This window comes from Eleutherodactylus coqui, chromosome 1, assembly GCF_035609145.1.
Source record: "Eleutherodactylus coqui strain aEleCoq1 chromosome 1, aEleCoq1.hap1, whole genome shotgun sequence".
Lineage (NCBI taxonomy): Eukaryota > Metazoa > Chordata > Amphibia > Anura > Eleutherodactylidae > Eleutherodactylus > Eleutherodactylus coqui.
Genome location: NC_089837.1, coordinates 397,911,709 through 397,928,805, shown reverse-complemented (window position 1 = coordinate 397,928,805; position 17,097 = coordinate 397,911,709). Strand labels below are relative to the sequence as shown.

General features: G+C 44.6%; 1 protein-coding gene across 1 annotated transcript in view; it reads right to left on the bottom strand.

The window, feature by feature from the left end:
• The window catches only part of TM9SF2 (transmembrane 9 superfamily member 2), a 38,334-nt gene extending 22,796 nt beyond the window's left edge, over positions 1–15,538 (bottom strand). The window contains exons 1-7 of the mRNA XM_066580125.1: positions 15,312–15,538; positions 9,701–9,768; positions 9,337–9,430; positions 5,894–6,021; positions 2,037–2,166; positions 1,211–1,335; positions 17–128 (exon numbers count right to left, since the gene is read on the bottom strand). Of these exons, the coding sequence (XP_066436222.1) occupies positions 17–128; positions 1,211–1,335; positions 2,037–2,166; positions 5,894–6,021; positions 9,337–9,430; positions 9,701–9,768; positions 15,312–15,437 (783 nt within the window). The 5' untranslated portion in view covers positions 15,438–15,538. The remainder of the gene's footprint in view (positions 1–16; positions 129–1,210; positions 1,336–2,036; positions 2,167–5,893; positions 6,022–9,336; positions 9,431–9,700; positions 9,769–15,311) is intronic.
• Between the last annotated feature and the right edge of the window lie 1,559 nt (positions 15,539–17,097).

Sequence of the window (17,097 nt, the reverse complement as noted above, 5' to 3'; positions counted from 1 at the left end):
ATGGTGTCAGACTAACCTGGAATGAAACAGAATACGTGTATCGGATTTTAATTTCTCCGGTATGTGTATTCTTAATTTCCATTGGAGGCCCAGAACAATCAGGTTTATCAGCATGTGTGTGTTTGTAGCTGTAGAGAGAGAAGAGAAAAAAAAAACAAAAACCTCAATCTTTGCACTTGATGATTTTTCCCACTAAAATTATATGTTATATTCAAATTCTGTTGAGAATTTCAACCTAATTACAAATTCCGCACTTAAACGCTGCAGAAACAATTGACATATTGCAGATTACAAAATCTACACCATGCATTAATTTACATGCCGAAAATATAGAAGTCCAAAAATATCATTAGAATGTATACTAGTAATTATCAGGAAATTATAGTACAAGTGTGCAACACAGCTGTGCTACATGCATGACTGACACACACACACACACACACACACACACACACACACACACTTCATGTCATACAACAGGGATCAGAAGCAGCACAGCAGTGAAGATGAAGGACCTGTGATGACATTATCAGCATGCTCTGCCCCTGATCACACGACGGTGATGTCATCAAACGTCCTTCATCCTCAGTGAGGTAGTTACATGCTCCCCCCCTAATTACATGATGGCATCACCACCACAGGTTCTGCATCCTTGTCCTGATTATGGGCGGACAACCCTCTGCGGCCTCGGTTGCTATGGAATACTAACAAACAACAAGCCAGACAGCAGCAGTGTGCTTACAGGACCAGTCATATTATCAGGGGCGGAGCATGTACCTCCCTCACTGGGGGATGAAAGATCTTTGATGACGTCATTGTCATGTGATCAGGGATGGAGCACGCAAGTCACTCACAAACACACTCACTACTCACTTATGCACAGATGAGCAGATAGTAGTTAGTATTTTGATAAACACCCACATATACTAGAACACGTATGAAAATGCACAAGAAATATGCACAAATGTGTGTATGCTAAAAGCAGGAAAAAAAAAAAAAAAAAAAGCACAGTAGACAATTCTGCATACCCACTTCATTTTAACCCCTTCCCAATATCCATCATACATGTACAGCAGATGTCGAGTGTCACTTTAGTCACTCGACATCTGCGCAAAAATGGTGTGTGTGGTTTTTTTTTTTTTTTACACCATATCACCCAAGTAAAAATAGTCAGGTATGAGGAAATCAGGACCAGCAGCACTCGGCCTACCTTCTGGGTTCTAGCTTAGCAGCTACTAATCTTGATCCTTGCCCTTCATTCTCTACAACATGGTAAAAGATGGTTATGTCCACATGATTGAAGATATAGAATGTATCCCGCTCATGAAATTCTGTCTGTGAATAAAAGAGTACTTTTAGTGCAAACAATATAAACTTCAAACAAGTATAGAGAAAAAGGGTAAATTACCATATACGTTTTATTTTTTAATTGCCATATCTGTACAGCAATGTAAAACTACAATATTTTCAACACACATTGATCTTTACCAGACAACTGTAAGCCGAGGATGGCTTCAAGTTACAATGCTAGAGACCGGGCTGATCTGAGTGAATTTGATTAGAAGATCCAGTTTATAAACACCAGGACTTGAAGTTCATAACTTTAGATCATTTGTATAATACACTGAAATACTTCAGTGCTGCATTATATTTTCTATGAAGCTCAGCCAGAGGCAAAGTCTCATAGACCACTCTAGATGGCAGACCTGGAGGTTATCTTCAAGCCATCAGGTGATGCCATAGCAATCCATTGGGACCCCATGATCACATCACAGGGGTTTGATATGTGAGAGGGGAGTCCCCCTACCTGTCAACCCTTTACATGTTGCAGCCGCATTGACCATGGCACATACAGGGTTAAACCGTGGGATTGGCGATGTCGCCGATCCCCGCTATTAGAGCACCTGCACCAAACATCAAGGTAGACCTGTTGCAGTCTTTTGATGCAGTGCCGCAAAAAGGCATATACATCAGAAGATGAAAGAACTTCAAAGGCAGTCAGAGGGGTTAAGAACGACTGTATTGGAAATACTCACATTTATCACACATGCGTCCTTAGGATGCCCATCTGGTGTTATGTAGCAACCAACAGGAAATCCAGGATTGCAAAACTTCTTTCTATCCTCTACTTCATAACACCATGTTACTGGCATGTTGTCAACGATCCTGAAATGATTTACAAAAAAGGTAAAAAGTATCCAAGGCTTTTTTCATAGGAAGACAGGAAAATTAAAGCTCAGTCATTGCATTAGAATAAAAGCCAATAGAGGAGATTAAGCCAAATGTTCCAGAGCTTGGTTTTTTTGGTACAAACTATCGTTTTAAACGTATTGGAGGAAACTTATTAAGCCTGACATTTCCAACAGCGTGTATAATACATGAGGAGGTGTAGGCTTCCTGTATTAGGCGCATCCTGGCACTTCTGTGCGCAGTCTCAGAAATATATGCTAGGTCCAACCTGGCTAAATTTAAAAAAAAATTATTATTGTTTTGTCCATTTGGGGTGTCCACATATTCCCTGGACAAGCCTCGCTCATTTTTTGGAAATATGGCATGGCCAGCGCAAAGAAAAGTTGCAAACATCTGCTTGTGCAAAGATTTTCAGCTTTACATCAGAATACAGCATAAATCGCTTTATAAAATGTGCCCCGCTGGAAAAGGCATAGTATAGTGGAAAAGGAGTGTGGCTTATGCAAATGAGAAAATTGATCGATGCCGCTAAAGCGCCACCTATTGGAAGGCAGAATTCCTGCAGGTCAATGTCAGACCTTTTAACAAGCCTCGTAACCATGACTGGGAATATAAGCCAAAGCTAGAGTCTTCTCCAGAAGGAAAAGACCACCATGTACAGACAGCATTTTGGGGCGATAACCCCTCATCAGTGTGCAGTAGGTTTCAGGCTTGGCTAGTGAGAAGCCTCCTACTGAACACTGATGAGGAGAAATCGCCCCAAAACAGCTGTCTGCACATGGTTGTCTTCTGACAAATCATTCCTGATCACTGCCCAGTGTGTGTATGCTTTATTTTTTTGGAACAAGTTGTATTTTTAATGGCACCAACCTTGGGTACACACATTCTATCATATAACTTATCTAAATCATTTTGGGGGTGAGATTGAGAAGCCTTTTCAGAAATTCTACCATTGTTTTTGGGTTTCATTTTTATGGCACTCACCATTCCGTAAAACATGATAAACTTTCTCATCTGGTTTAACACGATTAGTGCAATACCAAGGCTATATAGTGGGTTTGTTTTTTAAAACACTACTTTTGCACAATACAAACCCCCCCCCCCCCCCAAAAAAAAAAACCCCACCACATTGAATTTGCATCACCACATTCTAAGACTCAGCAAATTTTTTTTTCTGTCAAGAGCAGATTGAGCTTTTTTTGTAGGAAGGTTTTTTTTTGTTTTTTTTAATTGGCACCATTCCGAGGTACAAGTGTTTTTTTCTTGCAGACTAACAGAAAAAAAAGCAATTTTGGGGTTAGAAGAATGATGAATAAAAAAGGCTGCTCTCACCCTCAAAACACCAATTTTAGACATCCAGTGTGACAAATGTGTTTTGCATGGGCATGGTTTGCATATGTTCCAGTCATGCAGAATGTATGTTATGCAAAACACAATTACCCCCAGACAAATTTTACTCTCTTCTACCCGACCCCCATCTGCTTTTGTGCCTTTACTAAGGCTTATTTACACATCTGTGAGTTGAGATTCTAAGGCACAGCTCACATCAGGCAGCACCCAAACACGTCCGCGTGCTGTCCAAGCGGCAGGGACAGTGCACATCGTTTGTTCTACGCTCCTCTGAGATGTGCACGAAAAAAAACATGCTGCTCTTTTCCACAGACAGCAGGTCCATGAAAGAAAAAAGTGTGAAGAAACCCATCAAAGTCAGTGTGACTGTGTACTATCTGTCTGCAGCCCTTGGCAAACATGGACTGTGCACAGGTAAAAAATACAGATGTGTAAATAAGGCTAGAGGAGAAAATACACTTAGAACTAAAAAAATAAAAAATAAAAAAAATAAAAAAAAAAAATTTAATAAAAATGTAGCCACTATTACGACATCATACCTTGTGTAATGTACACTTCTGTGATGTTGTTGGGAGAACTAAAGGATACATTTTCAGGATAAATAAATTACCTTAACAAAAACACCAACTATTTTTTTTTTTTACTGATTTCTGACCATTTTTTCCCCCATGAAAAAAAAATAAACCTATAAAATCAATATTGAGTCCAATTTAAAATAAGGAAGCCCAGAGTGTCTAGAAAATAAGAGGAACATATTTTGGGGTAGACCAAGAATCTGATAAAATTTTTATTGAGCATTTTTGTTTCAACAAATTAACTCAACAGTCCCGCCCCCGCCCTCTGATTATAAAGGGGTTACACAGTCAGCCAAAAGGACGCAAAGTGGTACAAGCCAGACAGGAGGTGCACAGGTTGAGAGGGCAAGTAAATCAAGTCTAGCAAAAAAGAATAAAAAAAAAAATAAAAAAATAAAATAAAAAAATGGTGACCTCATATCACAGTCCTAAGACTCAAGTGGAGGAGGAGTGCCTGATCTACAGGAAGTGGTCAGGACTGTTTCATGCACTACTACTAGTTAGTGCCAGGGATCATTCCTGCCTTCTCCCAGCGTTGCCAACCTCCCAGTCCTTGGGCTCTGCCCAATTCCTGTGCGGAAGCAGCTACCATAACTGTGCAACCGCTGTCATGCATTTATAGTAAAAAGTCATTTGCCCCTTCTCCAAGTTCTGACTAGCAGGTCCCTGAGCCCGACATCATCAGACTGAAACTCACACTGGAAAACTGCACTGCTGAGCCGCCACACTAAACTTAATTCTGCCCAGCACAGAACACCTCTGACATGAGGGATGTGAAACATGACAGACAATTGCTGCGGTCAAGTCAAAGGTACTCTGTGTGTTGGGTTCGGCTTGGGCGGCTGGAGTAGCAGAAATAACTTATTTTATTTTAGTGTGGATGATGAGCATTTCTCTTGCGTGTGAGCCAGTCAGTCTGGATATACTACACAAGACAAACGCATTGGAGGCAGCACAGTGCGCCAGGCTCGTGGGGGCTGTAGGATCACAGTAGAACTCCGCTGTTCTGTTCAGAAAGAGACAGCAGTGCCCTATGAGGCTTGGACATCTGCAGCATAAATTACCATGACCGTGAATAATGATACATTTCATACATTGCTTCCTTCCATCTCCTGTTTATCAGCCAGCATCCCCCTAGTCTTCTCTCTCCTTAAAGGGGTTGTCCCGCGCCGAAACGGTTTTTTTTTTTTTTTTTAAACCCCCCCCCCCCCCCGTTCGGCGCGAGACAACCCCGATGCAGGGGTTAAAAAAACAACCCGCACAGCGCTTACCTGAATCCCGGCGGTCCGGCGTCTTCATACTCACCTGCTGAAGATGGCCGCCGGGATCCTCTGTCTCCATGGACCGCAGGGCTTCTGTGCGGTCCATTGCCGATTCCAGCCTCCTGATTGGCTGGAATCGGCACGTGACGGGGCGGAGCTACACGGAGCCCCATTCAGAAAAGAAGAAGACCCGGACTACGCAAGCGCGGCTAATTTGGCCATCGGAGGGCGAAAATTAGTCGGCACCATGGAGACGAGGACGCCAGCAACGGAGCAGGTAAGTATAAAACTTTTTATAACTTCTGTATGGCTCATAATTAATGCACAATGTACATTACAAAGTGCATTATTATGGCCATGCAGAAGTGTATAGACCCACTTGCTGCCTCGGGACAACCCCTTTAATGTACCCAGGGCACATGCCCCACCTACCCTTCCCTAGCTACACCCCTGTTCTAGATTCTTGGAACACCCAATCATTAAACAAAAACAATCTTAGCTTGATGGATCACTCACCAGTGATGTTGATAGTTCAGAAGCATACTCTTCTTTAAGAATTCCAACTTCTGCTTACTCTCAGCATCTGTAGTGGTATATGTTTTGGTACACACTTCCTCACATGTTTTGCTTTCCTTAAATCTAAACTGCAAGGAACAAAATATTTTGAGTTTGTATAAAAAGAAGAACACAGCAATTTATACATATGTGCAGCTTAGGCTATTAAAGAGCAATGTAGAGGCTCTTCTGTATGCCTTCTGTGAAGATCCGTTTTAGTTGAGGTACTATTATAGGGCCTCATGGGGCGCAGAGTGTTAAGGCAGCAGAAGGCAGTCCTAAGCTCTCACTCACGACCTGAAGGTTGCGGATTGAATTAGCTGTCTCAAGGTTGACTCAGTACCCAAGCTTGCTGGAGGATGGGGAGGGGAGGGGGATTGAATAAACAAAATTACCCGAAAGCACTGCGGAATAAGTTGGCGCTATAGAAGTAACAAGTCCCTTCCCCTATTATGGACTGTCTCCTCTTTGATGTTGCTTCTATGGCAGCTTCACCCATTATAGACTCTGTACGTGTAAGGGCAGCTAGTTATAGAGCTCAGTAACACATACAGCGAGAGTCAGGGCAGCTTTCTAACTAAGGCACAGCAATTTTGGTCATCTAGTGATTGTTAGTGAAGAGGAGGGGGTTGCATAGCGACCTAATGCAATAGTCACAAAGAATCCAAAACTGTAGATTTTGCAGCTCTGCCAGCAAAATCTGCAATGGAAGTCACAGGCAACTGCAACTTGCCTGCAATTCGGCTTTTTTCCCCCCGGCTACTGTGCAGCGAGAAAACAAAGTACTAGTAATATATCTAAGTTGGATCAATTTGCCAGTACAGTCTCTACATCTGCCCCCACACGAGCATCCACCAGCCAAAGCATTGAGGGTTTCCACTACAAAAAGGGCCATGGTAAGTTTTTTTCCCCCAATACATTATTAGAAACAAACTATTTGGTGAAAGGTTTAGTTTTCTATATACAATTTACCACTTTTCATCTTAGCAGAACCCCTTTACTGATCTTGCAGGCTTATATAAGAAACAGCAAGGGGGTGGCAGTTTGAAAAAAAATAAAGTAAATGCCACAACTTCAGTTGACGAAATACCATTATTCTATATTTTTAAAAAAAGTAACCACTTCTACGTAGCATGTCTCATGGATATTAGGCAAGCTACCAGTAACATCTTGCAGACCATCAGTCAGACCCCATACCTACCCCCTTACAGTGGAGAGCTTTAAAATATGTGGTTCCTCACATCCCGATTCTTATACAGAAATAGCAAGTGTGATTTTTACCGGGACGTGAGGCATAATAGCATAAAGACTATCATGTTGATCCCCCAGGCTTGCAACATAGGTGACCCTCTATGCCATCATTTGTGACCCCAAGCCTATTTCCCTACGAGTCTCCTCAAGGAACCTCCAATGTACTCCATCAAACGCTTTTTCAGCGTCGATACCAAAACATAGCCTTAAATCTCTCCTCACTCCCCCCCTTTTTGGGTTGTTACCCTGAGAGAGAATCCCCTTTCCCCCTGTAACATCCCCTTCTCCTCTCCTCTGACCTTCATTGGCCAGGCCATTGTTACCAGAAATACAGCAATGTAAGGCGGAGATAACGCTGGTTATACTGGAGCACCAAAACGTGGTACCGTTTATCAAACCAAATCAAATATTGCTATGTAATAACTCATTTTTAATACACCAACATGATTTTTCATACTGCTATTCTTTTGAATACTGGAAAACTTTCAACAAAAATCGTTTAAAGAAAAGAAAAAAAAGTATTGTACCCAGCTTGCAAAAACTAGGAATTGTAAGCGGTTTATAGAAGACATTAGTCCTCTGCTTTGAGCAGCCACTACACTGTTAAGAGCAGGAAGTGTCTGTGTCAGAGGAGCATGAGCACAGAAGGGTACAAAAAGCTCAACTTTAAGGCCCAATGTCCACTTACACGCATGGATTCTATCTGCCGAATCCCACAGCGGAATCCAGCCTTGCCCGCAGACATGGACAGGAAAATACATTTTCCTACCTGTCCAGATCCAGCGCGGGTCTCCTCCGTGCCGGCCAGATCTTCTTTCTTCAGCATGGCGTCTAGGCGCACCGGCCCACGTGCCAGATGTATGCACAGTGCAATGTGTTTTTTTTAAATCTTCTGCTTTCCTGCAGATCCGCGACACATCCACAGTGACACCTGTGGCTGTGCCGCAGATCAGACAGCATCCATTGACTTGTGCCGCACGTCGGGGGAAAAAAAAATTACACCCGCATGCTTTTAACTGTTTTGCAGATGCTAATGCATCCCTATGGGCGGCTTGATTTGTGAATGCCCCGCACAGGTTTCACAAATCAAATCTGCCCATGGACAATGGGTCTAAAGGATTAGGTATCACATATAGCTTCATACTGTATATAATACTCAAGAGAACCATGAAGTTTTTCACTAAAAAGTATGCTTACATCACAAAACAATAAAAAGGAGCATATTAGTTATGTGAATTATGCACTAAGAACTAGCTTCCTAATTCACAGACGTGACTTATACTAAAACTTATGAATTTTATTAAGATACCGTTAAAATACGAATAAGGGCACAACACTAACAAACATAGGTAACAAACATAGGTGAACCAGGTGTCATAGACCACTTATTATCTGTGGCACCCTGAATATTGACACTCAATAATTATTTAAGTCTAAATGAACAGATTCTCCACTAAGACGGCAATTGTCAGACTCTCAAGATGTTGATGAGTAAAGGCTCAATTAGTTATTTGTTCAATGTGGGCTAGATAGAATTCTCTAATCCCCACTTAGCCCTTATATAGAGTCGTATTGAGTGGGTGTTCGATTGGTGACCTAAATTGGTCATGCGAGGTCTTGATACAGGTACCAAGACTAAATGCCTTATTGTTCTGTGTGAAAGATCTTTGATGGAACAATAGAGCACAATCACCGGACACTAATGTGTCCAAATCACCCACAATATATGATTTCAGGTGGAGCAAGTTAGGGTCGGTTACAACCCAAAGTGTATTAAGCAGGGAATGTATTTCCTCTAGATGTTAAAGAAAATACAAGTAGATAGCTTGATGGTATCTGCTTCAGGTAATTGATATGTAAAAATGTTTAGACTCAAATACAGGACAGTAAATAGCCAGGAGAGGATATAATTTCTCCTCTATGCGCTGAGAGCAGCTGTAAAATAGTAGTACAGTAATAATGACTGCCTCAGATGGTTCTAGTACGTGAAATAAGTACTTTGACTCTCAATGGTTTAGTACGTGAAATGAGTACTTCGACTCAGTACTTTGACTCTCAATAGTTTAGTACGTGAAATAAGAACTAGCTTCCTCATTTAAAGAGCATAAAAATAAATAAATAAATCCAACACTGACAATCCCAGATATACCAACCTTGTACGGAGATGGTTCAATTCTTTCACCGAACAATACTTGGCCCAGATTTTCAGATGGCCTTTTTTCTCTCTCTACTTGACAAAAGTCAAACCTTAAAAAAACAAAAACCGACATGATTTGAATAGTTTGTGACACGACTTGTGAAGTGCACTACAAACAGTGCCTTTTCTGTAGCTTTTATTTTAAATCGCAGCCTGCTCTGTGTAGATTTTTTGTAGCGTTTTTCATGATGCTTTTCTATCTGGGATGGGGGTAGCCAAAACAAAAACCACAAACACACCCCAAATGAGTTTCATGGCTCCCAGCCCCCACAACGAAGACCACGAAGCCAAGCCTTCCACCAAATTACAAATAAACTTACGCAGCATATTCATAGGGTAACACAGATTCTACGGAGTCGAGTCGGTTCACAAACAGCTCAATGTCAGACTGCAAGACATAAAAAGGAGCAATTAGTAGGCAATTATACAGGATATATAATAGTGGACAAATACTAAAAACACTTGCATCAGACTTTAATGCAAGTCTTGACTCAGGGTCACACAAGGAGGGCAGCAGCCACTGTGAAGATGGCCAGAGCTAGGATGTTTATCTGCAGACCACTGGCAGACGCCGCTACATCTGCAAAGATGTGCCTCCAGCCGGCCGAGTCTTCTTCTTCCCATGCGAAGCGGCCATTCTCTGCAGTGTCCTTCTTGTACACTACATTACTAGTGACATAGCGTTCAAAGCCTAGCAGTGAGTGCTGAGCTATTGCTGAGACTGACCATGCGCACTGTCTCTCGGCAATAGTATATGAACACTCATGATGAGAGAGCGCGCATGCGCAGTCTCAGCAATAGCTCGGCATTCCTTCCTAGGCAGTGAACGTTACATCACTAGTGACTTAACCTACACTGACCTGCAGGAAGCAGAATGCCGAGAATGGACACATCATAACAAGAAGAAGCGGATCCTGACTGCTTGCGGCCAGGTGACCCAGGGAACTGGAGATCAGCAAGGTGAAGATGCAGTAAGAAGACTGCTTGTGGAGGAATAGGTAACTATTGGTAATATATATATATATTTTTTTTTTTTAAATGCTAAAAACCCTTTAATTGCATTTAAAAGTACCATAAAATGCATTTCAAAAAAAGCCTCTTAAAATTTGAGTTAAAAGGAAAAAACAACCAAACAAGAACACACAATTACAGTCTTTGGGTTTTTATGGCATTCACAGAACGGTAATAATGACACTTTCGGCAAGTCAGTAAGATTGGGGCGCTACCAAACACATTTTATGTTGCGCTACTTTAACCCCTTTGTGACACATATGCCTATATACATCCTAACGGCACATATCCCATATAGTAAGTACACGTATATAGCAGCCCACTACATACGTTGAGCTTGGAAGACAAATCTGCTCCATAGAAGGTGGGTATCAGATGTCCGACAGTTGTGATCAGAGACAACTGTGAGCGCAGCTGTTAACCCTTTGTCAACACCATTTAAATGTCCTGATCATTGTTTGGGGATCCCGATAAGATAGCGAAGTGCCATTCGGGTGTCTGGGGACTTCTGAAAGAAGCCAGGGGCTGTCATGTTAGTTTGCCTATTAAAGATGTTCCTGTAGCATGTCTTAAATAGGAAGTCTGTTAAAATATAGAACAATGAAATACATTAGCATTGCATTATACTACAGTATAAAAATGATCAAATGATCGTAGGTTCAGCTCCCCCATGGGCACTAGAGAATTTGAAAATGGTATCACTGAATTTGTAAAATGTCAATTTAAAAAAAATATATATACAATATTAAAACCGCATAATTAACTGGGTCAGAAAAAGTACATTTTTGGTCATTCCGTCTCCAAGGAAAAAAGTGTAATAAAGAGCTATTAAAAAGTCGTAGACTTCCCAAAATGGTACCAGCATAAACTACAGATTGCCCCACAAAAAAAAAAAAAAAATCCTACAAAGCCCTACCTATGGAAAATAAAGTCACAGGGAGCAAAACATGGAGACAAAAAAAGAGATGTATAAATAAGTAAAAACTATACAAATTTGTAATCGCCGTACTCCTACCGCCCCCCTAGAATAGCGATTACATGTTACTTTTACTGCGCCATGAACTCCGTAAGAGAAATCCCTTCTACATGAGAAATAGCAGCATTTTGGGCCATTATATGGCTTATATCCTGCATTCCTACTCTGCAGGCTGTATCTGTAATTTTCAGTTAGCTCCAGCAGGATGTCTGCAAGTGTCCCTTCCTCAATCCCCTCTGCTCTCTATAGACTTCTATGGACTGTATAATCACCCCCATCTCCACTTCCTGTTCTCCGTCACGTAAGCACAAGTGGTCTTAAAAGGGATCATTTATGTATCAAGAGAATGCAAGAACAACAACATTCAATTGGATAAAAAGTTTGGCAAACCAGTAGAGTGTGGCGTGTCTGCAACTAGTTTGTCAGGTCCCAATACCCAGGCAGGTCAGTCCACTAGATAATAGACTGTAAGGAGGGAACACGCCATGGGTGTGTATTGTACTTCGATCTATTCATGGGCATCATAAAACCTATGAAAGGGAATATATGAAGATGCATTCCTGTAGAGTGCGTGTCCACAGTAGCATTACACAATCTGCAAATGCAGTCCTCACCCAGCGTGATGTCACCGCTTGCACCGAGCCCCATTCACATGGATTCTAGTTATTGCACATGGACTGGGGGTCCTTTTACACGCTGTCCTAGTGATGAAGCGCTGCTGTGCCTTTACACAGGAACAATCCTGGCTCAGTGCATGAATGCGGAGCGAGCCGGGGGTTTGTTGCGGTCCGCGTCCATACATAGTAAGCAGGCAGTTCGCAGATTAGCAGTACGCAGGCCGATCGTTCCGTTTTTTCTGCATACATTAACGTTGGACAAAGGATAAGTGAACAAATACGGCTTGGCTCACACGGGGCCGGATTGATACAGAATTTCCGTGCAGACCCTCCGCTGCATTTACAATTGTAATAAAGTGGAAATAACCTGCATAAAACCTGTGCGGAAACTTCTTCAAATCCGCGACATGTCAATAATGTCACCGTCTCCGCTGCGGAGCGCACCCTCTCTGAATGAAGGGGTCAATGTCACACATAAATTCACGCCGATATGATGCGGGTTTGGAGGCAGGCATTCCGCTGGAAATTAGCCCCGTGTGAGCGCAGCCCCGCTATCGTTCAGTCAGTGCATATACACCGAATGAGAATGGCGCAGATTCTGGTTGGATCAAGGAAATCCGAGACATTATCAGTCCGTATAGAAGAGCCCTGAGAGTCTGAAAGCCTTCTGTGATTGTCAGGATTCTGTACACCAGCAGAGGTACAAATGGAGGCCTACAGGAAAATATCACAGTATGTCAAGCAAACTACGGGAACTAGATTAAGAATGGCATTTTAAACACGAACTTCATATGATTTCCCCCGGAATCCATGCAGCAGCACACACCTCTTGATGGATCTTGGCTCCTCGGTGCACCTAGACAGAAATATACCCCTGATCCAACCTGCTGTACATTTACACCAGTTTGCAGCATAAAAGTATATAGAAGTGTGTTGGTCAGGGAAGGCCAAACCGCCTTCCACAAAAGTGCTGTGGAGGAGCAAAAGGCACAAATTTCAACGCAAGAATTAGATCAAATTCTGTGATTTTCTACTAAGAACTGGCGTTGGCTTTGTAAGAGTCCCTGACTGTGTAGATCAAGTCTTCATACAGTGGTCCATTGTGGACATACCATTAGAGGGCCTATATAACATGTATTACCGTATACTGGGACCCGGGGCGCTGGGGTAGATTCACGTGTGGAAGATTGATTGGACTGTCCCATTCATCTGACTAGAGCCGGCAGAGATCCATGCAGTGAAATCAGCCCCATCCGAATAAAGTAGTAGTGACCAATCACTTCAGGACGAGGCGTCCGCAGCGGTCTTTTCACACATGGATTTGCCTAAATCTGTGTGCAGATCTGCAGCCATTTACACTGACAGATGATCGCTCAAAAGTAGCTCAAGCGACAGTTTGAGCGATCATCTTTGCATAGTCTATAGTAGCTAAGTAGCTACTTAAGAGCTATGCAGGCGGAGAGGGACACAGCGAACAATACAGCTGTTCTGCATATGCAAACAGCTGTATGTGCTTACAGCTCGCATCCGGCTGTGAACCACCAGTGGGACGCAAGATGAAAGAATCTTATCAGCGCTGCTGACTGTGATAACAGCCTGCACAGTTGATAAGAGTTTATCGCTCAATTAAAAAAAACTAGAATTGAGCGAGGAGTGACTTGTGCCCGAAAACCTCACGATGTCCGTGCATTTAGACCCAACAGTTATCACTCAAAAAAGGGCTTTGAGCGAGAATCGTTGGGTTTAAATGGGCCTTTACGGAAATCTGTAGCTTGGTTGTAGATTTCTACCGCTGTTTAGTGAGGCACAATTCAATTGGCTTCCACCATCTGAAGAGGCGTTTGGCGTACTTTCCCAGGCGACGTTAAATTCTACACTTTGCAAATCTGCAAGCTAGACAAGTGGATCTTTGTGTGATTGTCTCTAGGGAAAGGATACCATGTATGAAAGCACCATTAAAGAGCCTGTTCCACTTCTAGCTATTTTGCGGCAGGAAGCAGACAGCTCTGTACATTGTGCAGTGGCCCAGGCTGGTACTGCAGGTTGAGTCCTAATGAAGTGAGTGGGGCTCAGCCTTCAGTACCGACACGGACCGCTGTGCAATGTACAGAGCAGCCTGCTTCCTGCAGGCAGAAGTGGGACTATCCCTTTAGGAGCCTTTAATATGGCTGATAATTAGGCAAACATTCTTACACAGCCATCTGTCCACGATCAGCTGACAGACACAAAAAAGTAGCTTTTTTCAAGCATCAAAATGCTGGCTTGTTGGCTGCACATCTGGTCACATGACCAGGGGGATGTGCGGCCCACCAGATGAACCTTTGGGCTATTTGTCGGCAAGCGTTGATCGCCTCACGTTGCCCATTTGCAGACTATGTAAAAGGACCCTTATATGGCTGCCATTCTGATGAGCAGCAAACAGACTCAAGCTACCAGGGCAGTTCTGCTCCGCTTAGAAGGGTCCGACACAGAGAAGCCCCCCAACAGGACATTCATATTCCCAAAGTGGGGTTGTTGTTACAGTCACCCTCCAGTTTGGGGTCAAAATTCCATCCCAGTACTGGAGGGGGCTCCTGCATTTGTTGTTCTCTGCCATGCAGTCTGCCGGTTCTGGGTTCTATTTCAGCTTCCAAGACGGCCAATGCAATCTTCAGACTACCAACACACTATAATCACTCTGATTGGCCATCACAGCTCACGTGATCTGCACCTGCCAATCAGACAGCAGTGCAGCATGAGCAAATAGCTAGACAGAAAACTGCAATCGCCGCCTGCACCATCGTAAGCCAGAGACAGCGGCTGGGGCAGAAGCCAGGCGCCATACCCCCAATGACCGGGGGCAGAAGCCAGGCGCCATACCCCCAATGACCGGGGGCAGAAGCCAGGCGCCATACCCCCAATGACCGGGGGCAGAAGCCAGGCGCCATACCCCCAATGACCGGGGGCAGAAGCCAGGCGCCATACCCCCAATGACCGGGGGCAGAAGCCAGGCGCCATACCCCCAATGACCGGGGGCAGAAGCCAGGCGCCATACCCCCAATGACCGGGGGCAGAAGCCAGGCGCCATACCCCCAATGACCGGGGGCAGAAGCCAGGCGCCATACCCCCAATGACCGGGGGCAGAATGCTGTCTGGAAACTAAAGGGTCGCTTTAACAATCCTGATGCCATAAACACTGCGCCACTTCTGGTCTGGCATATGGCCACTGGTGGGATGGAGGCACTGCAGACTGCCCCCTACTGGTACAGGTGAGCCCCCCAAAGATGTGCAGCTATAGCAGGGCATGAGGAGGCAGACCTAGCGCAGCACTAACACCCGCCAGCTCACCTTACACTCCGCCGTCTCCTTCCCCGGCTCACAGAAGCTGACCGGAGCCAGGCCGGGCAGGTAGAAGGCGGCCCCGGGCCTCCCGAACGCCGCCAGCAGAAGGAGCAGCAAGACGCAGTTGGCCATCGCAGTACCGGGATCCAGGCGCTTCCTGCTCCGCAGACACGTCACCCGCTCTGACGTCGCGTACAAAACGCTAGGAACCTCCGGCTGAGCAGGATTCTCCGCCTTTACTTCCGGGTTTTTGGTGTCACGTGACAACAGGCTGGTCTCCATGGAAACGGGGCAGTGACCCAGAGCTTGGCTGCTGACTGTGGTCTGACTAGTTCTGCGCCGCATGACGTGGTGGGCGGCTAGTTCCGGCACAGGTGTACATACAGCAGCCGGTATGACAGGTGCTCCAGGTAGTGAGCCCAGGCTTACAGGTTCTGCTCGCTGACAACCGTATGACATATTGGGGCTCCTCCAGTCCGCTGGCTCCCCTCACCCCAGGCCGTTAAAGGGGTTCTCCCAGAAAAAATCCTATACTCCCCTATTCCTCCCCCATCAGTCTTCTTACCGCATCTTCTCCTCACCGATCTTCTCCTGGCTCCTCCAGTCCCCCGGGTCACCTCAGCTCCAGCTGGCCGGATCCTCTTCTTACTGTTACCTAGCGTCCATTCTCTGCAGTCTCCTTCCTGCAGGCCAGTGTCCTGGCAGCCAATGCCGAAATCCTTCATGGTGCTACCATGGACCATAACCTAGACTGCGCATGCGCGTGTTCATATAGCATACGGGGGCTGCAGGAGTCGGGAGAAGATGGGGAGGTGAAGATGCAGTAAGTAGGCTGCCTGGGGAGGAATAGGTGGGTATAGGGCTTTTTTAAATGACAGAACTCCTATAACCTTACATTTATCACTGTTAAACCTCATTTGCGACTTTTCTGCCCAAACCCCCAACTACAACTGTGATTGTAATCTTGATATCAGTAAGTGATTATAATATTAGAGTACACTGCAGAAAGCTGACCCCTTGAATGGAGGCTCTAGTACCCTGTTGTACCGTCTCTAGCTTGGATGCAAGATGCGATACAGGCCGGCATGGATGCTCTAGTACCCTGTTGTACCGCCTCTAGCTTGGGTACAAGATGTAATATGGCGGGCATGGAGGCTCTAGTACCCTGTTGTACCACCTCTAGCTTGCATACGAGTTGTAATATGGCGGGCATGGAGGCTCTAGTACCCTGTTGTACCGCCTCTAGCTTGGATACAAGATATTATATGGCGGGCATGGAGGCTCTAGTACCCTGTTATACCGCCTTTAGCTTAGATACAAGATGTGATACGGGCGGGCATGGAGGCCCTAGTACCCTGTTGTACCACCTCTAACTTAGATATAAGATGTGATACAGGCGGGCATGGAGGCTTTAGTACCCTGTTGTACCACCTCTATCTTGGATGTAAGATGTGATACGGGCAGGCATGGAGGATCTAGTACCCTTTTATACTGCCTTTAGCTTGGATACAAGATGTGATACTGGGGCATGGAGGCTCTAGTACCCTGTTCGACCGCAGCAGCCCTACCTATTGAGCTATTCAGCGTGCTGGATAGCTCCCTCTAATTTCTAGTCCCGTGTTCCTTGTCCTTGTCACCTGTTCCTGGTTCCGTGTCTTCTCTGTCTAGTCCACCCCCTGTCTTGTTCCTTCCCCAATTAGTCTTCTACATAAACCTGGCCCTATTCCCTCCTTGCTGGTGTGTTTATTGTGCCCTGTGCCTCTAACCAAGCTATCTGCTCACATACCTGCTC